This window comes from Globicephala melas, chromosome 13 (genome assembly GCF_963455315.2).
Source record: "Globicephala melas chromosome 13, mGloMel1.2, whole genome shotgun sequence".
NCBI lineage: Eukaryota > Metazoa > Chordata > Mammalia > Artiodactyla > Delphinidae > Globicephala > Globicephala melas.
Genome location: NC_083326.1, coordinates 88,609,918 through 88,636,016, shown reverse-complemented (window position 1 = coordinate 88,636,016; position 26,099 = coordinate 88,609,918). Strand labels below are relative to the sequence as shown.

The 26,099-nt window shown below is 47.7% G+C and overlaps 1 protein-coding gene across 3 annotated transcripts in view; it reads right to left on the bottom strand.

Moving 5' to 3' along the window:
• Positions 1-26,099, bottom strand: part of SFSWAP (splicing factor SWAP) — an 82,610-nt gene that overhangs the window by 49,738 nt on the left and 6,773 nt on the right. For all 3 annotated transcript variants that reach the window (XM_030859940.2, XM_060310074.1, XM_030859941.2), the window contains 4 exons: positions 24,521-24,606; positions 18,584-18,809; positions 17,308-17,420; positions 16,226-16,361 (listed from right to left, as the gene is read on the bottom strand). In XM_030859940.2, the coding sequence (XP_030715800.1) occupies positions 16,226-16,361; positions 17,308-17,420; positions 18,584-18,809; positions 24,521-24,606 (561 nt within the window). The remainder of the gene's footprint in view (positions 1-16,225; positions 16,362-17,307; positions 17,421-18,583; positions 18,810-24,520; positions 24,607-26,099) is intronic.

Genomic DNA, 26,099 nt, shown 5'->3' with positions numbered 1-26,099 from the left:
ATCTGAAAAAGAATATATATTATGTACAACATTCATATAAATGAATCTGGTATGTATTTCTCATATACATGTAACTGAATCACTTTGCTGTATACCAGAAACTATCACAACACTGTAAATGAACTGTACTTCAATAATAAGCAAACAAACACTTGTCTTGGAAGTCATCTTGTCTACAAAGCTGTGCTGCTCTGAACCCCTGCATGCCTTCACCCCAGCACAGAGACGTACTGCAATTGATTTAAGAAGTCCTGACAGCACTGAGATCGTTTGGGGCTCTATTATTATAAACAGTGAAGTACAATCACTTCCTATATATTTTGCCCACCCATGCAAGTATCTGTAAGATAGAGCCCATTTTTTAAAACAATCAAAATTCCTGTAAATTTATTCATTTTTTATTTGGGGGGAAAATATTCAAAACCAGTGAAATCACAGAAGATCCAATGAACTAATTAAGAATTTAAATTTCTAATCCTGCTGTAGATAAGCAACTGGTTCTGACTACACAGAGATTTAATCTCCTCTGCATTAGAGCATGGTGAGAGATTTTTCTCATTAAGGAATTTTATTTTGATCTTCAGTTAATCTACTTTAAAACAAAAACATTTGCCAATAGTGAGAGCCTTTACACTGACGACAGTTTCCCGCACTGGAAGCTCCGTGGGGAAGGTGTCAGTGGTGCAGCAGCTCACAACCCGTCCTTGACAGCTATACCCCAGCCTTTCCGCCTCGGCTGGGACAACTGCATCACTCACACGTGCTGCAGGCATATCCGCGGCTGGTAGCGACTTACTTTCTATGAATTATACATGTCTGAACTCCCAAGTTGTGAATCGCTGGCTCGATGCCGTGCACCAACCACTGTTCACGTTCACCACAATATTCCACGTTTTCAAAAAAAGATGTGTGGCCTCAATATCCTCTCTGTGTGATCTTTAGCACAGAGACATTCAAAGCATATCTCTGAAGGAAGGCGGGGGCAGAGGGCAGGAAAGACACGTTTGTTCTGTAACCCCAGCGCTCAGCACACAGAATCTGTTGGGTGGACAGATGGATTCGATGCTTCAGATATAAGCTTTTCCTAACCCAATCAGGTATTCAAATATGAACAGAGGCTTCTGTGAGCTGTATCATCCTCCTTGAGACGATGGAACGACTTCCCCACACACCCTGCACTCGGTCGAGTGACGGGGGCCCTTCTTCTCACCCCTGGGCACAGACACCGCCACGGAGGAGGGGTGAGGAAGCAACGGCAAGACCAGAGCGTAGCCCCGCCCACAGAGCACCCCCTGTCTTGGGAGGGGCAGCAAGAGCTGCTACTGCCCGAAGTGTCACATCTCAAGGACAGGACAGACGCTCCATGTCCCTCCTATGCCCGGCGGCCAGCCTCTGGCCTGAAAACAGGCCAAAATACATCTCAAAGTCGTAGCTACAACCAATGAGGCGTATGGATTAGAACAGTTTACAGTTAAGTGTCAACTATATATTATGCAATTGCAATTTAATGCATTCTTTGTGTAACAGAAGTGAATAAATTATTTTCAAAACTAAGGATCATTCCTTTGAAAGAATGAATGCAGATTAACCATCAGTCTGTACCTGAGTCACCCATCAAATTAAACTAAAACAAAGTCTAAAAATAACCCTGCCAGAAAGACGGCAGATTAACTCAGGAACTCACCCATTACAAATACCTAAAAATGCTTGTAAAATATAAGGGAAAAATTTAAATGCATAGCTGAGCTCACAAAGAGAAGAGGCTCCATTTCCATGTGTGAAAATCAAACAAAGCCTCCAAGCCTGAAGGCAGCTCCTAAGCCTTGAGCCAAGTCTTACTCCGGAGGCAGGGATCCCACACTGGAAGGCCAGCCCAGGGCACGCCCCTGGGGATCTTGCAGAGGAGGACAGACTGGAAGCAGAAACCTAAAGACAAGGCACGCAGGATGCCCTCTCACTTCTCACCCACGCGCTCTGTGAGTCCTTTCCAACGAATTCTAATTACACCTTGCAAAGGTGAACAGGAATTTGAAAATCCCTCTGTATCCAAAACTAACCCTGATGCCAATGGAACACCTGAGGCCTGGCGAGCTGAGAACGCAGACTTTGCTGCTGCGTGGTGCCTGCTGGGGCAACGCCACAGCTGAGGGCCCAACAGTGCAGCCAACTGTGCACTGTTTCCCTCAGATTCCCATTTCATGTGCAGGATGTCATAGACGAAAAGATTTTAGGGAGAAGGTTGTTTCTGTCCTTTTCCCCACAGACACTGAGGCCCGGGGCGGATGTGACAGTGATAGGCCAACCTCAGCCCGGAGCCACGCCTGGCCTGGCCTGCCCCCCAATCCATGGTGAACAGTATCATGCCCCTCATTTCATTTGCAGGTGCCAGGGGCAGCTCCAAACAGTGTCTTCTGCCTGCTGTGAAGCCCCTCCTAAGTTTTACCTCCAACAAATAACAAAGGTTGGCGAGGATGTGGAGAAAAGGGACCCCTCATATGCTGCTGGTGGGAATGTAAATTGGTCCAGTCACTGTGGAAAACAGTACGGAGGTTTCTCAAAAAAACTAAAAACCAGGGACTTCCCTGGTGGCGCAGTGGTTAAGATTCCGCGCTCCCAATGCAGGGGGCCTGGGGTCCAATCCCTGATCAGGGAACTAGATCCCACATGCACGCCACAATTAAGAGTTCGCATGCCACAACTAAGGCCACATGCCTCAACTATGGAGCCAGTGACCCACAACTAAGGAACCCGCCTGCCGCAACTAAGACCTGGCACAACCAAGTAAATAAATATTAAAAACAAACAAAAAACCCCCTTGAAATCAAATAAATATATATATAAAAAAATGAAAACACTAATTTGAAAAGATACATGCACCCTAACTTTCAAAGCAGCATTATTTACAATATCCAAGATATGGAAGCAACCTAAGTGTCCATCAGCACATGAGCTGATAAAGAAGATGTGGTGTACACACACACACACACACACACACACACACACACACACACACACAGTGGAATATTGCTGAGCCATAGAAAAGAATGAAATAATGCCATTTGCAACAACATGGATGGACCTGGAGGGTATTACACTTAGTGAATTAAGTCAGACAGAAAAAGACAAATACTGTATGACATGACATATGTGGAATCTAAAAACTAAAATGAGTAAACATAACAAAAAAGCAGATACAGAGAACAAACTGGTGGTTACCAGTGGGGAAAGGGAAATGGGGAGGGGCAAGACAAGGGTAGGAGATTAAGAGGCATAAACTATTACATATAAAATAAATAAGCTACAAGGACATACTGTACAGCACAGGGAATACAGCCAATTATTTTACAATAACTATAAATGGACTATAACCTTTAAAGGTTGTGATTCACTATGTTGCGTCCCCGTAACTTACATAATATTGCACATCAACTGTACCTCAATTAAACCAAAGTTTTTACCTCCAGAACCATCTCCCACCCCAGGAGGCCCCTGCTCTGCCCTCCTGCACACACATCCCTGGGGCAGTTCTCTGCGATCAGGGCTATGGTCCCAGAAGGCAAAGCATCTTAAAAGCAGTGAGAGGGAGGCTGCACAGCTCCCAGGTTAGAGCAGGCACTAGAGAAGCGTGTGACAAGCAAAGCCCGCTGACAGCAAGGTGCGTGCTGAGGTATTCCGCAAGAGCAGGAGCCAGCCGCCGGCACCACCCCGTGGCAGACACTGCAGATGTGCGCTCGTCGCTGCAGTGGGGCCTCACAGCTCTTGAAATCCTTGAATTGGAAATCCTTTAAAATGACTACCAACTAGAGAACATGTGTTTTTGTGTACAGCTCCCAACTCAGAAATTCTCACGAATGCTAAGTTTTGAGAATCGCTGGACCAGACAGAGCAAAGGACAGACAGAGGTCTGGCTCCCTGGAGCTCACCGTCCCATCCTAGACACGGGATGGTGTGGTGTGCAGGGTTCCAAAGGGTGCCCGCAGTCCCACTTCTCACCGGGCTTCCAAGGCATAACACTCCTTACTAGGGCTCTTGCTGTTCTCAGGGCTGTCTGTTGAATTTTTAAAGAGGGAATTGGGTTTTACACAAAGTTAAATGCCAATGTGATTTTAATAAACATCATGACAATGTTTACTTAAACATGCCTACTCCAAATAAATCCAAGACAGAGATGCCAACGGGTGCCTCCACTTCCCAAGGGCAGGCATAGCTGTGTGGAAAGATCAAGCCGCTTAAAACCACCGGCACATTCTTAAGCACTTCCTCCCTGACACTCTGTGCGCTCAGAAACGTACAGAGCTGCGGAACCCAGGGTCAGACAGACCTGCCTAATTACCTTCCAAAGCCCTTCTATTCAACGGGCTTCTTGCAAAAATCAGAGCCAATTTACTGATTCTTGTATGTGATCTTAATCTCGTACAAATCTAACTCTCAGAAGAGAATGTAAGCCTTGGAAGGGTTCTTGGAGATCAGCGGGCTGGTCAGCAATCCCTGCTGTCAGTTCAGAAATATAAACGTGTGTCTGTATTAAGAATGAAAGAAAATAGCTTTCCTGAGCTCCGTGGAGAAAAATAAGTATACTCTTAAAAGACCGATCTACTTTATCCACACAAGATCGTGAAAAAGAAGCACTGTGCTACCAGCTGAGCGGGCCTGGGCAGCAGCAGCAGCAAGACTGCCCGCCCGCCCGCAGCGGCCCTGCCCACCCCCGGCAGCGCCTGGCCCCTTGGCCTCCGTCACTGGATGGCCAACCAGTCTCCATCCACCTGCATCCTTGGGACTTCCCTAATAACTTCAACGGCTTTAAATCCTACGTACACTTGCTGATTCCAGAACTGCTGTCTCTAGCTCTGAGCTGAACTGGTATGTTTAGTGCCTGCTCAACACGCGCACTGGGACATCTCATAAACCTCTCAAAGGGACGCGTCCAGAACACAGCCGTCCCCACACACTGCCGCTCCTGCTTCCTGCGGCCGCGCCTCCTCCCGCTGAGTCAGCCCGGGCTCCGTGGTTTCTCTCGGACCCATACCCGCCTCCTGGGAACCAGAGCCCTTCCGGCCGCTGCCCTAGAGGCTCCAGGGACCCCTTCCTAGACCAGCCAGAGCCCCCATACTGCCCACCCAGCCGCGTCACTCCCCATCAAGGCCCCAGCCACGTTCCCTTTCTGTGAGGCACCTGCCTCGGGTCCCATGCCCCCTCCCCACCACTACCCAAATCGGGCCTCACCCGGGCTTCCTCAGGCCCCTGGGCCCCGGAAGCCTTGGCTCGAGGGCCTCCCTGGTTCCGTCCGCCAGCACTGCGGACTCCCCCAGGGGTGTCGCTGATTCTGCTCCACGATGGTGGGAACGCCATGCACTGCTCTTCCCAGCATGGCTTGCCCGCGATGCCAGTTTGTTCAAGGAATGTACAAGTCACGTGTGGAAGAACAGGAACTGGAATGGCACAGGGCAAAGGCTTCTAGGAGATGGTGGCCTGGAACCTTCCAAACTCTGAAGGGCGATATTCAAACCACAATTCTGGGCCCATCCAAATGACCTACCATGAGTGAGAGCAGAATTAGGGCATTTTCAGACATTCAAGAATCAAAAAAAACGGTCTTCCTGGTACCCTTTCTTCGCAAACTACTGGAGGACATGCTCTAGCAAAATACAGGAGTAAACAAACAAACAAGGAGAGAACAGCACTAACAACACAGGAAAGCAATGAATGGAAGTCAGCGGAACACCCCGGGTTACAGGCTGGGAACACGGCCTGTCCAGATTGGTGCCAGCAGCCAACAGCTCAAGAAACACAGCTGTCGGACTTCCCTGGTGGCGCAGAGGTTAAGAATCCGCCTGCCAATGCGGGACACAGGCCCTGGAAGATCCCATGTGCCGTGGAGCAACTAAGCCCGTGTGCCACAACTACTGAGCCTGTGCTCTAGAGCCCGCGAGCCACAACTACTGAGCCTACATGCCACAACTACTGAAGCCCGTGGGCCTAGAGCCCGTGCTCCGCAACAAGAGAAGCCACAACAATAAGAAGCCCATGCACCACAACGAAGAGTAGCCCCTGCTCACCACAACTAGAGAAAGCCCGTGCACAGCAATGAAAACCCAACACAGCCAAAACTAAAAACAAATAAATAAATAAAAAAATATACTAAAAAAACCCCAAAAAACCAGTCTACTTGACTGGAGAATCTTTTTCTGCCTACAGATAAGAGTTAGCTTTCTCACACTGAAAACCTTTACCTGAGGAGAGGTTAAACTATAGGAGTTTAAATATTAAGCATCAACAACACAATTCAATGGTAAGCAAAATTATCACTGAATTCTGCATTTTCAAGGGGGAGGAAAGTGCCCAATAATCCCAGGGAATGTTAAAAACGTTCAAGGTGCTTCAGAAGTAGAATGAGAGAAATCAAAGCTGAAACCTCCCTCTCTATCCCTTTTCTTAAGACTCTCTTATCCACGCAACTGTCTCTTGATGTCTGTTCTCAAGCCTTCTGGCTTCACCTCATGGACTGGGATAATTTTCAGGACTTCCTTAAAAACCCCTCCTGGCCGCCGTTAGCTCTAGGCAGAGCACTTATCTACTAGCTCTCTATCATATACAATTGATGATACAATTGTGTATCATACACAATTGCAAGGGAAAATTACAGTCAAAACAAAAACTCCCTCAAATTCTACATCCACAGTTTTTAAGTAAAAAAATATGACCCTGGGACTTCCCTGGTGGCACAGTGGTTAAGAATCCGCCTGCCAACGCAGGGGACACAGGTTCGAGCCCTGGTCTGGGAAGATCCCACACGCCGTGGAGCAACTAAGCCCGTGCGCCACAACTACTGAGCCTGCTGCGCTCTAGAGCCCGCGAGCCACAACTACTGAAGCCGAGCGCCTGGAGCCCGTGCTCCACAACAAGAGAAGCCACCGCAATGAGAAGCCCGCGTACCGCAACGAGGAGTAGCCCCTGCTCGCCGCAGCTAGAGAAAGCCTGCGCGCAGCAACGAAGACCCAACGCGGCCAAAAATAAATAAATACATTTATTTAAAAAATAATATATTATGACCCTCCCCATGCCCCAAACACTTAAAAGCTTTCAGCATCTGGATCAGCACATACCGTGTCTAAAAACCCTGGGGCTCCTCTCACCACAGTGAATGGCGGTGGCCCACGGCTGTTAAGGGCTCAGAAGCCAGATGCTAGAGAAGATGGAAGCTCAACGTGGGCTCACAGCAGCCACCCTGCTTAATTTCCTTCACTGTGACATCCAGACAGCCCTGTGTTTAAGGAGAAAGAATCCCCAAACAAAAGGAGACTTGTTTTGCTGTCACCAAACTGGAAGAGGAAAATCTGAAGACTTCTGTAGTGACACGGAGAATTTCTCACTTGTAAACGCACTGGAAACCACCCAAATGGATCCGTTTTAGATACATGAATGTGTGACTCAGGAACTTTAAGGCCAGTGTTGAAAAGCAATTGCTCTTTTTTTTTGCTTCTCAAGATGCCTTGTCTCCAACTATTACTTAAAGTCTTCATCAGTGACCCTCAAGCAAAATGCCCTGGATTTTTCATACCGTGTGGAGGGTTTGGAGGCAAGCTACCTAAGAACAGGTCCTGGGGAGTCCGGGTGGAACCATCAGGCAGCTCAAGCGCGAGACCAGGAGCTCAGGGTGAGGCAGAGCCTCAGGGGTATGGGAGGTGGGAGCCTGCGGCCCGGGCTCTGTGCTGTCAGAAGTCTCCCCTGGGCCCCCGACTGGGGGAAGGACATCTGCTCCAGGGCATTTTGGGGATCTCGTGAGAGCAGAGAATGGAGTCTCCAGAGGAGCTGCACTTGGGAGGGACGACAAAGCATCTCAGGGCAGGTGAGAACGGTGTCGAGCAGGGGTGGCCAGTGCTGGGATGAAAGGTCTGGATGGAGCTGCCGACCTGAGTGGGGGAAGGTGAGAAGGACAAGGCCCAGCAAAAGGAGCCCAGGGAGGAACATGCCGTGCAAACAGCAAAGAACGGAGTCTGGAAGGAGACAGAACCCAGGCAACCCGAGTTCTCTGGGCCACGGACGAATCTGGAGAGACAGGACTTCAACTGAACACAAAGAAAAGGAAGTAAGACTAGTAATGAGATGGAAGGGATCCTGCTGAGCAGGGCCAGGAACTGGGCCCGTGCGCCTGCTTCAGCCCAGCTCGGGAGAGCTCAGGATGCTTTTACATTTTCAAACAGTTCAAAAACAAACCCAAAACAAACCAACAAAACAACACTTCATGATGTAAACATTCTATGAAATTCAAGGTTCGGTGTCCATAAACCAAGGTCTATTAAGGCTCGGCCACATGCCCTTGCTCCCGATGGTCAGTGTGGCTTTCATGCTCCACCAGCACCAGCAGCCGCCACAGAGGCTGCTCGGCTGCCACACTGGAAACGCTTACATCCTTTACAGAAAAGGTCTGCAAACCTGCTGGAGAGTTTAGAAAACAAACCGAGGCCCAAAATACCACCATTATCGACTATAAGGAACACAACAGTCACAGCTGAAAAAAACCAAGTCACCAACCAAGGAGAAGATGGATGGAAGTGGATGTAATCATGCTGAATGCCAAAGAGAAACATTAAAAAAAACAAACAAAAGAAAATGACAGATATGGAAGAAAAAGATGATCCAAAATAAGGAAGCTGGTGTCTTTTAAAAGAAGTTCAGAGGTATAACAGAAAATAATTTCCCTGAAATGAGAACTGCATCTTTGACTGAAAGGGTATACAATGAATTCCAGGAAAACGGGGGGCTTTATGCTGATTAAGTTATTAAAATGTAAGGGCAAAGAGAATTCTTCACGTATCCAGTCAGAAAAAGCAAGCTCTTAAGGGGTGAGGGAGGGGAAGATGGAGCTGGCCTCACCCCTTCCACAGCAACATGCAGCAACGCTCCCAAGTTCCAGGCAAGTGTGACGAAGTGTACTATTCTCTGCCTAGTTGCTATTTATGTCAAAGGGCAGCAGACATTTTCAAACATAAGATCTCAGAGAACAGCACCCAGGAGCAACTAATGAAAACCAACCAACTAACTCACTCAACTAGTCGGTGGCAAAAGTCAGCCAACCCAGGTTTCTCTGATAGGAAGGACCATGTGAGATTCTAGTTTACAAGATCTCAGAGAAAGAAAATACAACCCAAGTATTTTATACCCAGGCAAGTTTTCCTTCCTACACCAGGGTCAATGGCAGGCACTTTTCAAGAATGCATGAAATGGAACCCTTGTAAAACTGACTTGTTTATGAAATTCAAACAACCAAGAAACGAATCAGATAAAGAACTCAAAGACAGATGCTCTGACAAAAAAACTAATCCGCAGAACTCAGACTAACCAACCAGGGAAAAGAACAGAATGTAAATACTACTTTAAACTCTCACAATCTAAACACGGTATTTCTTAAAAAAAAACCTCGCAGTTAGGGGAGGGGTGAAGGGAAGGCATTTTAATAGTGCTGAATTTTCTCTACTTTCTTAGTTGATTAATAACTCTAAGATAAAAAACATAGCTTGAAGAAACCCCTACAATTCCAACCTCTCTGATGTTCTCCTTTTAGAACTGAATTCTTGAGGTATGGAAGAAACTTTTAACTGAAGTTCAGGAATTACTTCATTTTCATTTTGATTACAGTTCTTCAGCTAAATTCAAGTAAAATTATAAAGCTTATTTCTACTTTAACACAAATATTTCTATCTATACATTAACTTTTTAATCTATCTTTGCATAAAAATTATCTTTGTATTCTAAAGATATGAGCTTTCTTTTTTTCCCCTTTTTCCCACAATAGCTCAGTCTTCTTCACTGTGTCAATGATGCTCACTTAATGTTAAAAATGGCTATTTCTGGATGGTGGCATCTTGGGTAATATTTTTACTTTTTCCCTTTTACTTCTCTTGAATTATAGTACAGCTACTTCTAAAAAAGAGCTTGCAAGGTACTTAAAGCATTTCAAGGTCACGACTTTGCAGAAAAAATGCTAAAAACAATAGCAAAACCACATTTTAAAAACTGGGAAGAAGCATGAAAATATCTACTGCAGCCATGTGACGTGGTTTAATTTCACTTAAGCTATTTATAGACCGAAACATCAAAAAACCCAAGCTGGCATTTTATTTAAAAAAACTGCACGCTGTAATAGTGGGTGGTATTTCAGCATTACTGCTTCCGGCATAATTTATTTTTATTATGCTTTTTTGCAAGGATTTATAGATAAATAGCAGAAGTCAACTAAATAATAACAGAAAACAGCATGAAAGACAGTTCACTGTCAGGCTAATAAATGAAAGAGATTGTTTAAGTTTCGCATATCTATATTTAAGGAGCTTCTAGAAAAAAATTCTTTTAAAATAAAAATAGGGGCTTCCCTGGTGGTGCAGTGGTTGGGAGTCCGCCTACCGATGCAGGGGACACGGGTTCGTGCCCCGGTCTGGGAAGATCCCACATGCTGCGGAGCGGCTGGGCCCGTGAGCCATGGCCGCTGAGCCTGCGCGTCCGGAGCCTGTGCTCCGCAATGGAAGAGGCCACAGCGGTGAGAGGCCCGCGTATCGCCAAAAAAAAAAAAAAAAAAAAAGATGCTTTTCTTCCTAGACTGCCAAATCTAGGAAAACCTCTGATCAGCAGAAAGTAAATAACAAGGGACGACTGAGTCCATTCTAAGGTGATTATTAAACACCAAGTAATGTAAAAAGACGGAAAAGCTCAGTGACTTCACCTGCCTGGACGGGCCCCAGCCGGTGGGCTCCCTCGCCTCTGTTCGGGACACAAGCTGTCACAAGGACTGCTTCAGCCTCAACAGGATACAGGGAGAGCTGACAAAACAGTCTTGCCATTAAAATCTCAAAACTGCAAAGAATTAACTCAGGATACGAGTGTTTCAAATGAGCATCACACACACCTGCAATTTTTCTGAGAAGGTTCAAAGTGGTACAAATGGCCAGGGAAGGAGTCACCCCCTCACCCTGAACCGTCTTCTAAGCGCACCGCTGGTACCAGTCTCTTACCTGCCCCTCTAGTCTCACACCAAACGCCCCCTTCGGCCCCACCCTCGCCCACCAGGAGTCCCAGGCAGAGCCTCCAGCTGCCGCTGTGCCCTAACCCTACTCCATTCGTCCTCCCTGAGGGACACACAGGGCATCTCAGTCTTTTGCTGCTAATAAAAATCGTTCTTACAGTGAGCATTCTTGTAAGCTCAGTCTTTACACACGTAAGCTCAGTTCTGGGTCAAAGGCGTGCATTTTAGGTTCTGGTCTACACGGCCAGCTTGCCCTCCACAAGTCTAACACTCCCACCAGCAACATGATGTCGACCTTTTTTCCTTCTTTGCTTACGTGACAGTTGAAAAATGGCGTGTCTCTCTTTTATTTAATCTCTATGATTACTAAGAAATTCAAATAGGTATACATGAAACAACATTTCCCACAGCCCAGAAACCTCGATTTTATCTGAAGACTTATAATTTCAAAGTGTTCTTGTGTGCCTGCGAATGGGTATTTTTCCACCATAACAGAAAGTCTCGGATTCTTCATATATTTGCTGTAGCCTGATTTAAATGAAATGTTGGATTTTATTTTCCACGGAGGTTAGGTTCTAAAGTCAGCAGATACAATGCCATCTGAGTGAGCAGCAAGGGTAAACCTTTAAAAAAAATTTTTATGGTCATTTTTACCTTTGTGAATTATTCATACTGCAGTTCACTTTTCTACTGGGCTATAAGTTGTTTTCCTATTTGACTGTAAAAGCTGTTTCTGTTAGTTTTTTTCTGCTTTCTCAACGGTTTTGTTTTTTCCATTAGTTGAATATAATGTCTGTTGGCTTAAAATAGATGATTCTTGTTCTGTTATTTTCGGGCTTCCCTGGTGGCGCACTGGTTAAGAATCCACCTGCCAATGCAGGGGACACGGGTTCGAGCCCTGGTCCGGGAAGATCCCACATGCCACGGAGCAACTAAGCCCGTGCGCCACAACTACTGAGCCTGTGCTCTAGAGCCTGCGAGCCACAACTACTGAAGCCCGCGAGCCTAGAGCCCGTGCTCCGCAACAGGAGAAGCCACCGCAATGAGAAGCCTGCTCGCCATTAACTAGAGAAAGCCCACTCGCAGCATCAAAGACCCAACACAGTCAAAAATAGAATAAATAAACAAATCTATTAAAAAAAAACAATTAGGGGGCTCCCCTGGTGGTGCAGTGGTTGAGAGACTGCCTGCCGATGCAGGGGACACGGGTTCGAGCCCTGGTCCGGGAAGATCCCACATGCCACGGAGCAACTAAGCCCGTGCGCCACAACTACTGAAGCCCGCGAACCTAGAGCCCGTGCTCCGCAACGGGAGAAGCCACCGCAACGAGAAGCCTGCGCACCGCAGCAAAGAGTAGTCCCCGCTCGCTGCAACTACAGAAAGCCCGCGTGCAGCAATGAAGACCCAACGCGGCCAAGACTAAGTAAATAAAATAAATTAAAAAAAAAAAGTCGTTACTTTCCTGAGAACTCTCACATCTGGCACGTACACCTGGAAGTAGTTTTGCTGTTGGATAAAAGGTGAGGCTCTAATGGGATCTGTTTTCCGAACAGCTTTTCATAAGCCAGTCCTTCCTCGCTTGAACCTGTCTCGGGGGGCGCACTCACCCCTCCCCTCTGCAGGGCCTCCTGGGTCTCGGGCCGGGGAGGCCCCGGAGGCACTAACACACCAGGCCAGGGCACTCCTCTTTAGAACGCTGAACTTTCTGCTTTTTACCAGCAGAGTTTTTCACTTAAACTTTTTCTGGTTAAACGTACTGTAATTACGTATTTAATTAAAATTTATGCAAACAGATGAAATCTGAGTGAGAAAAGAGAATTACTGATTCTGTGAAAATGAAACTGAATCCTTTGAAAAGATCCGAAAAAAACACCAATTGCTTAAAAAACAAAAAACTGTTGTGGAACCCAAGGAGGGAGAAAGAACTGTGAAAGCCCTGAAGTAAGACACTGCAAGCTTGCGGTTCTGCTCTTGGGCGCCTGGCGTGCACCTCACCTCACAGAACTCAGGCTGGCTGTGCTGAGGACGCCCGTCAGAGGCAAGGCCGTGGCCCACGTCAGAAGTGGGCCAACAGCAGCACGTGTCAGGCACGCACGTATGTAGCATTTTCAGACCTGTTTTAATCACACATTTTGTGCAAACCACCAACTACTTAGGCCTCCCAAGGACTTCTATTGTAACATCTCATTTTATTATCTGATGAGCCATGTTGCCTTTATTTGCCTCTTTTTCAAATTTTTCATATTCTTTCTTGCTACTTTTTAAGATAACCATAGACTCTAATTACAAATAAAAACATCTTTGAGAACCCAAGTACAGGTGTCTGTGTTCATTTCTTCTAGGCATTTTTCTGATCTAGATCCAAATTCTAAGGCCGCCTCTCCCATCCTATGACTCCCGGATGCTAGATGGGCTGTTGTCATGGCAACCCAAGGGGCCGATCCTGGAGGCAGGGCTCTCAGGGAACATTTTCTCCACTAGGCACTGCCCCTCCCCTCTTCACAAAGCGGCCCGTGCTCAGGTCTCCACTTCTACACCACCCATTCACTTCCCACCCGGGTGGAGTCTAGCTTTTGTCCTCTCCATTTTAACGAAACTGCTCTCACTTCCCAGCACGATGCGTTTAAATCTGTGTGAAATCTGAAGGCCACTTGACAGCCCCTCCCCAGCTTCTGGGCAGAGCTGACTACTGCTGAGCACGGTCTCCACAGAGAAGCTCTGCGACCTCCCTCTGTCCCGCTGCCCAGGTACCCTCCTGCACCCACAGCAGAGGCTGGACACGGGCACCTATGAGTAGCATCTGGCTTGCCTTATGTTTTGTATTTTTATAAAATACGCCTTGTATTTTTACAAAATATGAATTCACTGCTGACATTTGTAAGTTGAGATGTTTCACCTAAACACGCTAGGTTCCTTGCTTCTCTGGAAAACCCAGAACCTGGTCCCAGCCCTCTGGCATGGCTGAAACCCACGTCTCAGCAGAACACACTCTGTCAGCACCGACTCCCTCCTTCCCCTCCACTGGCCTGGGCACACGTGAGGCTGGCCCCCAACGCAGCGTGTGTGTCCATCACCAGGCATAACCTCCATACCGCCTCTCCTACTCGTGTCTGTCACTCTTGCATGTGTGAAGAAGATGACTGTCAAAACAATTATTTCACTGAGGGGAAGAGGTGGTCACTAACTGGTGCCCCACTGCTGGAGCACCTCCGGCTGGGGTCAGGGGTCAGGGAGGGGACCAGGACACCCCGCCCATGGACTGGCCTGCAGGGTTTGCATAGAGCAAGGGTGGGATTTCCCCCGGGCGAGAGGCTGTCAAGGGTCACCCTGGCCTCTGGGGCCCCTGATGAGTGGCAGGAGGGACTGAAGTCATGGGGCTCCAGGCTCCCTGGGTCCTGCCCACCCCTCTCATCCTCCAGCTAGCCGTGACTCGGCCCAGGCCGTGGTCAACAATCAGAGCGTGGGACCTCGCAGTAAAACCCCGAGTCACGGAGCGGCCTCCCTCGGCTCCCCTGCCCAGTCCTACAGGCTATGTAGAAACACAGAGCCATTACCGACCTCGTAGTTAACTGCACGCACACTAGTGATTAGCAGCGCGAACCGGATAACGGCCACTCAACCCTGAATTTTTATTCCTTTCCGATGCAAGAAGTTTAATAGCTCTAGAAATCTAGAGGAGGCAAAGGGACACTGCATTCAACTTGTGCAAATTCAAAGACAGGTGTGAAAAGAGAAAGCAAGGAAAAAGGAAGCCAGAGACGTACCACTCAGTGAGCTTATAACCTGGACTGAGGTAAAGATGGGGGCAGAAGCTCCCGGTCACGCCCAACTCCTGATTCACGGGCTTCCCCCGGGTGGGCTGGCTGTCAGTACTGAGAGCCCCGTCGGGAGGCATGAGGAGTGATTTACAAAGTGCTTCCCTCGTGGCGCAGTGGTTGAGAGTCCGCCTGCCGATGCAGGGGACACGGGTTCGTGCCCCGGTCCGGGAAGATCCCACGTGCCGCGGAGCGGCTGGGCCCGTGAGCCATGGCTGCTGAGCCTGTGAGTCCGGAGCCTGTGCTCCGCAACGGGAGAGGCCACAACAGTGAGAGGCCCGCGTACCGCAAAAAAACAAAAGAAACAAAGAAAAACAAAGCGCTGCAGGGATTACCGCCCACTCTGACGCCCACTGCACCCCCAGCCCAGAACCAACAGGCAGGTAAGATGAGACCGCACCAGATCCGCTCTTTGATTTGAACATTTAAAGAAACTGTATTTAACTTGATTTATGCATTAAAGAAATTATCTGAGTTCTCTAAGACATTTTTTTAAAGACACATACATTAAGTTCACTCAAGTAATTGATTTTTGAAGTCTAAAAATGCTAATTTAGCACATCAAAATTACACATTGCATGCCAGTGCCAGACGGGAATGGCAAAAGGACACAGTTATCATTTTTAACAAAAGCTTCTTCCTAAAGTGACAAGCAGCTTACGTTTTAAAAGGGAATTAACCTCAGGCTGACCCTCCAATCTCTAGCTGAGAGTGACAGGCTTTATAAATTCATTGTATCAGGTGTCCCTGTGAAGTAGGCTGAACAGATGAATTCCCGTGGCTTTGCTAAAGGTTCTTCTCATTCAGTATTTAACCTCTGAATAAAATAATTTTAAAAAGACCTGATAATGAGACCAAGGTTAAATACTTTCAAATGATTTCTTGAATAGAACTTCAAGATTCACCTTCTATTAATAATCTTTAAGTAATTAAAAAGAGAAAAGAGTAGCAACCAGCAAGAGCAAGTAGGAACTGTAGCCAATTCCGAGGTGCACATTAGACCCCTGTGTCCTTTAGGAAAGCAACCCCGGCAAACAGCGGCACAACACATGTCCCCCGACGCCCACTTTCCCCGTCCTTCTTAACAGAACTCTGCTTTTGTTTAGGGCAGCGATGTAGCCGACTGAAAGCCCACTTCCCAGCCTGTGCTGCAGGACAGCAGGACCATGAGAAACTGCTTTCTGCTCTTGCTCTTCCTCTTCATCCTTCCTGGAATGCAGGGCTGATGCTGGTGATGGGGCAGCCATCTTGCCAACGTGAAGTGACAGGCAAAAGGATGAGGCCACATGCTAAGGGTGCTTAACATGAACGCTCCTCATGGCACCTCTACCGGACCTGCAAACCTACCCCCGCACCTGACACCCTGCCCGGAGGCGCACAGTGAGGTACTCACAGTCAGTGGTGTACTCCACCTGGGAGGGCTGCACGGCCGTGCCATCTGCCGTGGGTGCAGTGGGGGCAGGACTGTCGGCCTGGGCTTTACGGACCAGGGCCGCAAGGGGGTGATCTGGGTCCACCACCTTCAAAGGCTGCAGAGAGAGAGGGTGCAAGGTCACACCACATCCTGCATTCTGAGTCACGCAGAACCCTTCTGTGGCAAGAAGGCTCTAGGACGGTGTCTACGCTTCAGAAAAACCTCAGCACACGCATGCACGCAGCACACACATGCACACCACACCCACACACGTGGGCAGGCGCACAGAGGGAGGCCCTGACCGTGGCCGACGAGAACTCTAGCTGGTTTTGAGTTCCAGAGGAACTGAATAAACAAATCACCTCAATCTTCCGAATGACATGAAGGAAAAGGAGGGATGACCAAGACTAGATTGCTGCTGAGAAAAGTGTAAGCCTCCAAATTCACTCAAAACCTCAAACTCTGTCCATCCTTAAAGCAATTTCTGATTTTTAATCACCAACAGCTTTTACAGCCCAATCAATCAGCCACACTGCGTGACTGCTGAAATGACATGCTTAGGTCTGATGGACCCCTGTTTTTTCACATCATAAATGGCACAATGAATGGTGTGGATTAACTCCTTATAATAAGAATGAAAAGAAAATTTTTCTTTAATTTATGTTTCTCACTAATACATTATGCTATCCGTGACAGTAACAGACTATTTCAAGCGGCACATACCCTGGACACCTATGAAATCTAATCCTGTTTTAATAAAACCTGCATGAAAAAGTAATTTTCCAAGTCTTAACCAACATTTTACTTAAACTAAATATCCCAAACAGTAAAACTATAACAAAATGAAAATAAATTGCTTGTGATTTTATAAAATGGGATATATAAGCAATAAAGGGAGCAAATCCTTTGCCACCAAGCCAAACAAAAAGGCGAGATACACGTCAATGCTAGTAAAATTAAAAAAGCTATCATACAAAGAAATGCCTGCTTAACAATTTTCCGAAGTTAAATGAGCAGTTTCGCCATGGCATAAAGCTACAGCTCAGTAACGAGATGAGAACCTTCATGAGCTCCTCCAGGCGGCTGCACTTCTTGGAAGCGAACAGGGACGGGTGCAGGTAACTCCCGCCCTCTTCGTCATCGTCATCTTCGTTGTCAGAGCTGACCCCCGACTCTGAAAGCAAAACACGTGTCAAGACGTCAAGGTACAAATAAATTACGTAAGACCTCAGATGCACACAAAGGCAGAACTGTATGCAGCCATTTCTTGGTTATCTGTCCAAAAACCACCTTCGGAAAATATTCCCTAGCTTGCTGCCACCCAAGTCGTTCAGCAGAATGACATTTGCTTGTGACTTTATCAAGTGGGATCACAAGAAACAAAGGCAGCGAGAAAGGAGCCTGACCTCGGCCCCGCTGGCACCTTTCCTCTGGCATTTACTAGTCCGGAGCCACTGAATATTTAAATTTTTTGGAAAAAAGGCAAAAATCGTACTGATTTTGAAGGTAAAATAACAGCAACAGATTTTTTACTGAACTACAGCAAACGAACAACCGTGGAGGAGATGAGGTCTGGGGTAAGATGCATACAACTGATTTTGAAAATCGTGTTTCAGCTGGAAGAAAAATTCAATGTAGACACATGTACTGCTGTCTCAGAATGTTATTCAAAATACTTAATTGGTCTTTGTAGTAAGAATTCCAAATTTAGACACTTATAAAAACAACAGCTTAAGGCAGAGTAAAGAAAAGAGAGTAAGATTAGGCACTTCATTCTGTGGACTTGTGTGGACTTGTGTAATTTAGCCTCAGGCCCTAACACGGGGTTAGGATGCACGGAGCACGAGGCTCGCTGTTCTGTCTGTGACATGTTCAACAACCAGAATGAGGGGAAACGTTTCCAACCTAGATGGTTATGCTCTGATGGCATCAACATTTAATTCTATGTCACCCATCTTTGAAAACGTTAATTAAGAATCTAGGGCTTCCCTGGTGGCACAGTGCTTGAGAGTCCGCCTGACGATGCAGGGGACATGGGTTCGTGCCCTGGTCCGGGAAGATCCCACACGCCGCGGAGCGGCTGGGCCCGTGAGCTGTGGCCGCTGAGCCTGCGCGTCTGGAGCCTGTGCTCCGCAACAGGAGAGGCCACAACAGTGAGAGGCCCGCGTACTGCAAAAAAAAAAAAAAAAAAGAATCTAATATACGTTCAGACTTATTGCACAGCAGGTTTAATCCTCGTGCCTTAGTGGCAGGATTTCACAAACGTTCAGGAAGTCCTACAGCGCAGATCTCAACCCCTCCCCCAGCCCAACACAGGACAGAAACAGTTTCACATACTCTTTTTCTCTTCACTTTTGTTTTCTGCCAGTACCGTATACCGTCCTTCTTTCATAGCTTTCTGGATGAATTTGTAGTAGGGATTGAGGTAGTGATCAAAGCGCAGAAAGTCGAATTGAGAGTTTCGGGCCTGTTTGGCCTTCAGCATTATTTCAAACTGTGCACCCTGTTTGCACACGAAGTTGGCCGTGCGCTCAATAATGGCGTGCATTTTGGCTGTTGGTGGCTACAAGAGAACACACGCATTCACGTTATCAGTCTGTCCTCTTTTCCACTGAGCGTGTGGCTTAAAACACAGGAATAACCCTGGTTTTACTACTGACTAGAGACATTTCAATGGGAAGAGTCCAGTTTGAACAGACTGTGGCACTGGCCCCGTTACACGACACTCAGTTTCTGAATTTTGCAGTATTTTGTGGGAAGAAAACTCACCTGCTGAGGCAGGCCATTCTAGCTTTGTACTGAACCCACAGGAGGCAAGCTTTTCCGCACCAATCAATGTGTTTCCTGTATTGGGGGCCCTTAACCAGGGTTCCGTGATAGGGTTCAGGGGGTTGTGAATCAATCCTCTGGGGAGTTGTATGCAAATTTTGCACATACACATGCAATTTTCTAGGGAGAGGGGTGCATGTTTCAATAAGTTTCTCAAGGATCTAAGAATCATTTCTCTTCCCTTTTTCTCAGCAGGGACTAATGTTTAGAGCTTTGAAAACACTACTTTTGTACATCCAAGGAAAGCCGCAGGCTCACGCCCAGCCTTTCCTTCTGCACCTGACCTCTCCTCACCCCGTTCCTCCTTCTTACTCCCTGTAAGACTGCCCCGTGGCGCCCGTTCATCAACGCTCCCACTTAAAAGTACAAAGCTCCAGGGACTTCCTTGGTAGCGCAGTGGTTAAGAAACCACCTGCCAGTGCAGGGGACACAGGTTTGATCCCTGGTCCGGGGAAGATCCCACATGCCGCGGAGCAACTGAGCCCGTGCGCCACAACTACTGAGCCTGCGCTCTACAGCCCGCAAGCCACAACTACTGAGCAAGTGTGCCACAACTACTGAAGCCTGCAGGCCTACAGCCCGTGCTCCACAACAAGAGAAGCCACTGCAATGAGAAGCATGCGTATCACAATGAAGAGTAGCCCTGGCTCGCCACAATTAGGGAAAGCCCACATGCAGGAACGAAGACCCAACGCAGCCAAAAAAAAAAAAAAAGTAGAGCTCTAAACTGAGGCCCAGCTACCTGTGGTCTGGCCAGAGCAGAGACGGTTTCACCCACATTTACTGGGCAAGTCATCTGGTTGCCTTGAAGTGCATTCACTACCTGGAACCAGACCCCACCTCTCTCCTGCATGTGCTGCTAAGTTACCTCCGCCACATCATGAGCTGAGCAATTCCTACCCACACAAGGAGCCCCTCGGACCAGAAGCTGGAAGCCACACATCTGAAATACTTTTAATATTAATGAAGAGATTAACACTAGAAAATTACATGCAAATAAAGTGGGAAATTATTCTCATTAATAACGGGCGGTTAAGAACTCAAGATGCTTACTGTAATTTCAGGGCTGAATCCTTCACAAAATACAAACGCCTTAATTCTCAAATGTGATTCCTGAACTAATGATGCCCTTCACACTCACACTGGATAAATGTCTATGACTATTTACTGGTCCCCAAATACACCAGAGTCCATGTCAAAGGCCCCCTGTTGCACCGAGGTGCGGATCCTGATGCACATGTTCAGCGGCTTTGGCTCAACGGGAAGATTCATTTTTGCATTAGTGTATTCCGTATACATGACAATTGTTAAGGATCGCTTCAGAATAATGATCCTTAAAGGAAAATACAACCCCTCCCGCCGCCCAAGTAGAGATGTTCTCCACTGACCAAACCAAAACGCTGGTCTAGAACTTCTTAAAAGCAGGCCCTCTTATGATGTCACCTTATGGTTACAGCAGTCACAGAGAGTGTGTGGGTCATTTTACAAAGCAGCTTACGAGCACCCTTCCAGATGTGCTACTGAAGCAAGTGGATATCAGATAAACATTTGGTTTGGAGAAAGTCATTCTCTGCTCTCCTTATCATGTAGGTTTTAGAAAAATCCTCTTCTATTTAAGAATATGATCATTCCTACCATAAGATGGGATTTTAAGGATGTAGCCAACACATAAATACGTATGTGTTACAAAGACTGACTGGTCCAGGGGAAAATGCTTTTCTAATTTATGGAAGCCTTTTAAGAAAGCAACTGAGCCCAGAAAGGGGGACTAACACCTCCCAGCATCTCCAAAATTAACGTGGCTCTAGAAACTCGAATAGGCATCGGGAAATGGGACAACAGTATGTGAGGTCAGAAAACCTGCATCCATTTTCCAAAGAGCTTTGGAAAATGCTGGAGCTCTGATCCCTGCAGCAGGGTGGGGCTGGGGGCCAGGCTGGGCGGCAGGTGGGGTGAATAAGCGAGTAGCCCCAGGGGCAGCTGGGCTGGCCCTCTCTCCTCCTCTGTGATCAGAGCCCCAAATAATATCAGACTGAGGCACGAACTCAACTGTCAAAACAAAACTATGGAAGTAACAGCAGGAAGTATAGGAAAATATTTAAAAACTGTCAGGGGTGGAAGGGTCTTCTAAGACAAGATTCAAAATCCTGAAGCCAGAAAGGAATACAGTGACATATATGGTGACATAAATGACTTCACAAATACCTTTAAATTCTGCACGGAGAGAGGAACAAACAGGTAAAAGACAAAGCGCCAGGAGAACAGGAGTGCACGACGCTGACCGGACCAGGGCTTAGCACTCATCATACTGAAAAGTCCTCACAAACCCCCAAGGAAAGGCAGGACTCCACAGGAACACAGGGGTAAATCGTGCTTCTTTTGTCTCCCCACCCCCATCCCATGGCAACACAGCACCTGAAGGTACGGTGAGACTGACGCTCTAATCAGAACAACATTCGGTAAAGCGTAACCGCAGTGGCTCTGGGCTGGAAGTGCAGGCCTGACCCTTACAGGATGACCTGGGGCGGCTGCTCTCGACGGCTCTGTCCCGTGTCCCCGTCAGAGGCACTGGTGTCGTGAGGACAGAAGATCCGAGCTAACACAGCGCCTGGCACACAGCACATGCTCCATGAATACTCACTATCTGATGTTGTTATTAACCTACTGGTGCCACCGCGCAGGACCAGGACGGGAATTGTACATTGTATCCTCCCCCCTTTTCCTTCTGTCCATAAAATATGTTAAACAAGCACATTTCGCTCGTAAATACACTCAAACGGGCGTGCCGAACAAGCAGCACTTCCGATCCCCTTGCTGATCCGAGGGGAACGTGAGGTGTCACACAACAGGCGGGGGGCTCACGAGACCTCGCGCGCCTCTGGGCAGTGCTTGTGGAAACCTCGTTTGGGCTCAGAACCCGGATCTGCGGCGTCTCGGGTGGGTGAGAGACTTGGCTGAGACGCGCCCTCCACCTTCCCCGCAGTGCAAGACAACACAACACAGCCAGAGACGGACCTGGGCACGTGTAGAACTCAGGAGGTGACAGAGACAGGCCTTCGGGTCCCTGGGAAAGGGACAGGTAACTGAAAACACAATGTCGGGACAAGTGATGCTGGGCTACATATTCCGGGAGAAAACAGTTCCTTACTTCCCAAGAAACATACAAGTGGACAAACAGTCACTACGAAAAGCTAAAATAAAGCTGTGAGGTCACCTGAGGAGCTGGCGTCTAGAGGCCCAGTGGGACCAGGCGGCCAGCCTCGAGCAGGCGCCGGCACGCGGCTTCCAGGACGCTGTGACCTCTCACTGCTCCTGACCCTTCGCACGGACCCCCAGAGGCCCTGCAGCCATGGGGTTCTACTCCAAAAGCCTAGTTTAAACCTGAGACCCCCTCAAGCACCCGCTCTCTTCACCACCCCGCCTCCGCCGCGGCCCGAGCAGCCCCTGCCCACCGAGGCAGCAAGCGTCACCTAAACACGAGCCGGCAGTTTCATGCTCGGCCACCAAGACGGAACGTACGACGCAGACACCTGTCTCCTAGGCAGTCTCCCCGCTAACGCGGACACGACAGTGTGTGACGCATACAGCAAATCACTGCCCCGATTCACAGCAATTCTGAAGAATGACATACTGCTACCACCGTACAGGAAAGGCCAGCAGTCCACAGGCCACCTGGTGAGCACTCACACACGGTTTCTCCACAATCGCGAGATTTCCTACCCGGGGGACCATTTTATACGAACATCGGGAGAGAGCAGACCACTATACGCCAGGCTTGCTGTGCTCTCCACGGGGAGCAGACGCTTTGGGTCCCGGCAGGCCACCACGCAGCCTAGTGGTGCTGACTCTGGGAACATACAGCCATGAAATACTTCAGTAGGAATTAAGGCAACAAAATCTACTACACCTCTATGTTTATGTTCGCATAAAAGCTTAAAAATGATCTTCATACCAAAACTTAATAAGAATCTATAAAGTCAACCTTAAATAAAAGCTTTTAGCATTACGTGTGGGTAAGAGAGCAACTGTTTTTAATGCGTCTCTCACATAGAATAGCATATTCCAGAAAAAACAGAAATACAATACATAAAAATATTTCAATACAAGCCTCAGGATATCAAATCTTCAGAAAACATTTTCAGTTTTAACTGTAGCAAACTGATCAACGGTAGAAACGGGAATCAAACATAAATAGTGATTCTACTTGGCAAAATCCAAAGAAATTTTTACCCATATTTGCAAGAAAAGAGAAAGAGAAGGAGAGGATTTACAAATGAGTAAGTGGAGGAAGGAATGGGTGGAGGCAGGAATTAAATTCTGTTCTCTCCCATTGTCACATAAAACCGAAGGGCAAGAACCAGCAGATTCACGCTGCGCTAAATAAGGGAAGTATCAGGTGCTAGTGTGGGGAACACAAGAGGCTCCTTCTATGGGGAATTTTCAGCATCCACTGTTTATTCAATGATGCTGTAGCAGGACACTATGAAGGGGCTGGAATACCCACGTCCGTGGTGCTTGCAATCCAGTTAGGAAGATGCCAGAGAAAAATCTTTACTCTGAGCACGAATATCCCTTTTCCAAGCATGTACACACAACACAAATATTTTAAACGTCCCTAATGACCATGTAAGAATCCCACAAAGCACAGCGACTCAGGATGGCACAACGGCTAAGACCATGGGTTAGAGGTCCTGCCTGGCACGCACGACCCAACTTCTTCACTTTTCTGCATCTGTGAAAGGGGAACAGGAAGCTACCTTATGGGGTTACTAGCATTAAGTAATACTTAGAAAATCCTCAATGGGGCCTGTCACAATGTAACCTTGACTGGACGTAGCTGAAATAGCGAAGTGAGATCAGTGGGAACTAGAGACCCAGCTGCAGAGCACTTAGGCCAAGAGGATGCGACCCAGGTGTCCCTCCCGAGGGCAGGGGCCGCCTGGAGATGCCACAGGGCCCTAGTCATAACGGAGAGGAGAACCGGGTGGAAGGGTGCCAAGAGAATGTTATAGTAAAGGTCCCCATCTTGAGTGCCCACAAAACCACACCAGCAAAAGACAGGACACAGCAACTGTACTGAAAGCCACGTGCCCTGAGCAGGAGGGTCTTTGCATCTAAACGTGGCTAACAGTCTCCTCACCAGTAGTTCTGACTGGGTTTTTCCATGTTGGTAAAGTCTGGGGATTCAACCGTACGGTCTCCGAGAGCGAGCCAGCTCCCCAGGCCCCTGATGCTCTGGTCTGGTGATTCTGCTAGAATTTCTCCCTTTTTCTTTAGGGGGGAAGAGGCGGTGTGTGATTTTTTCTGCGTTAACTCACAGATAATTTTAAAGCATCACACACCCAAACTAGAAAGCAACTGTGATCACGGCGCGGTGCTCTCACCAGTACTTCCCGGTAAGTAGTAACAAAGGTTAACAGTACTGTGAACGAGAAAGACACCTACCAGCTCCACATCAGACGGCACGTTCAATCCTAAAGGGGCAATGAAAGGCTCCTCGTTTTCCTCCAAATTTCCAGCCTCGTGCTTTTCTGTATAAAAAGAAGACACAGAACTTCAGAACCGCGACCCGCAGAGGAGGCACACCCACCAGCTGTAAGCCACTATGGGGCCGGGGGGCGCGGGCATGACGGGCCCTTCCCGGTTCTGTCGCACACCATCCCTCCCAGGAACACTTCCGTTCTCTGCTCACTCCACCACGTGTGGGCAGAATCACTTTACCAAACCCCCGAGGGGCTGGGGGTACAGACACAGCGGCGGCAGCGTGGACTCCCCGGCCGTGGGGAGGGTGCAGCGAGACAAGGCACGTGAGCATTTCCCCAACAAGGCTCCGCACTCGGCAGGCACTCGACACACGCTAGGCTCTCCTCCTTCCCAGCCCCTCTGACCTGCTAGGACCGCCCTTCAAACTATCGCTGTGGGTCCCCCAGAGCGTCAGGCACAGGTGCTCAATTCCAAGACAACGCTTTCACCGCTGAACCGTAAAACCCCAGCATGTAACTGCCAAGACTTCTCCCCCCAAGCAAACCACCTCTCTTTCCACAAATAATCAGATGTATTTCCAATTCTTCTTCTTCTTCTTTTTTAAAGACGTATTTATTATTTATTTGTTTGTTTATTTATTTATTGGGGCTGCATCGGGTCTTAGTTGAGGCACGCAGGATCTTTGTTGAGGCATGCGGGATCTTTCTTTGCGGCGAGCGGGCTTCTCTCTAGTTGCAGCGTGCGGGTTTTCTTTTCTCTAGTTGTGGTGTGCGGGTTCCAGGGCGTGTGGGCTCTGTAGCTGTGGCGCACGGGGTCCAGAGCGTGTGGGCTCTGTAGTTTGCAGCATGTGGGCTCTCTCATTGTGGCACACAGGCTCAGCAGTTGTGGCATGGGGGCTTAGTTGCCCTGCGGCATGTGGGATCTTAGTTCCCCAACCAGGGGTTGAACCCGCGCCCTGCATCGTAAGGCAATTCTTTACCACTGGACCACCAGGGAAGTCTCTCCGTTTCTTCTTTAATGGTTCATTTAATAAACATTTGTCTACTGTATATTAGACAAGGCACTACACATTATAGCTTTCTGAACTCTAAGGTACCTATATACAATTCAATCACTCAGAGGATCAATTTAAAAGAATATAGTGAAATGTACAAAAAATAGTAGAAACCCTGTAAAAGCTAACAGTTTTAAGGATTTCAACATCTACTTAAGTTTTTCTTTCAAAAAAGATGACATGAGATAAATATTAAATCTTCATCAAAACAAACGTTTCCATCATACATAATAGAGTCTCTTGAAGAGATGAACAATTTCAAAAGTCTCCTATCAAACCTAATTCTCTGTGAAGCCAAGAGGGCATTTTAAACAGGCTTCACAGTACACAGGGACCCGGGGACTGTAGTCTGATGAGATACAGACTGATTACAAGTTCCTATTAGATAAGAGTATTTAATACTGCCCCACAAGTTCATGTAGCCTTACTCTCACCCAAGGGCTAAAGACTTACTGTGGCCTGAAAGCTCCCTGTAATCAACAATAC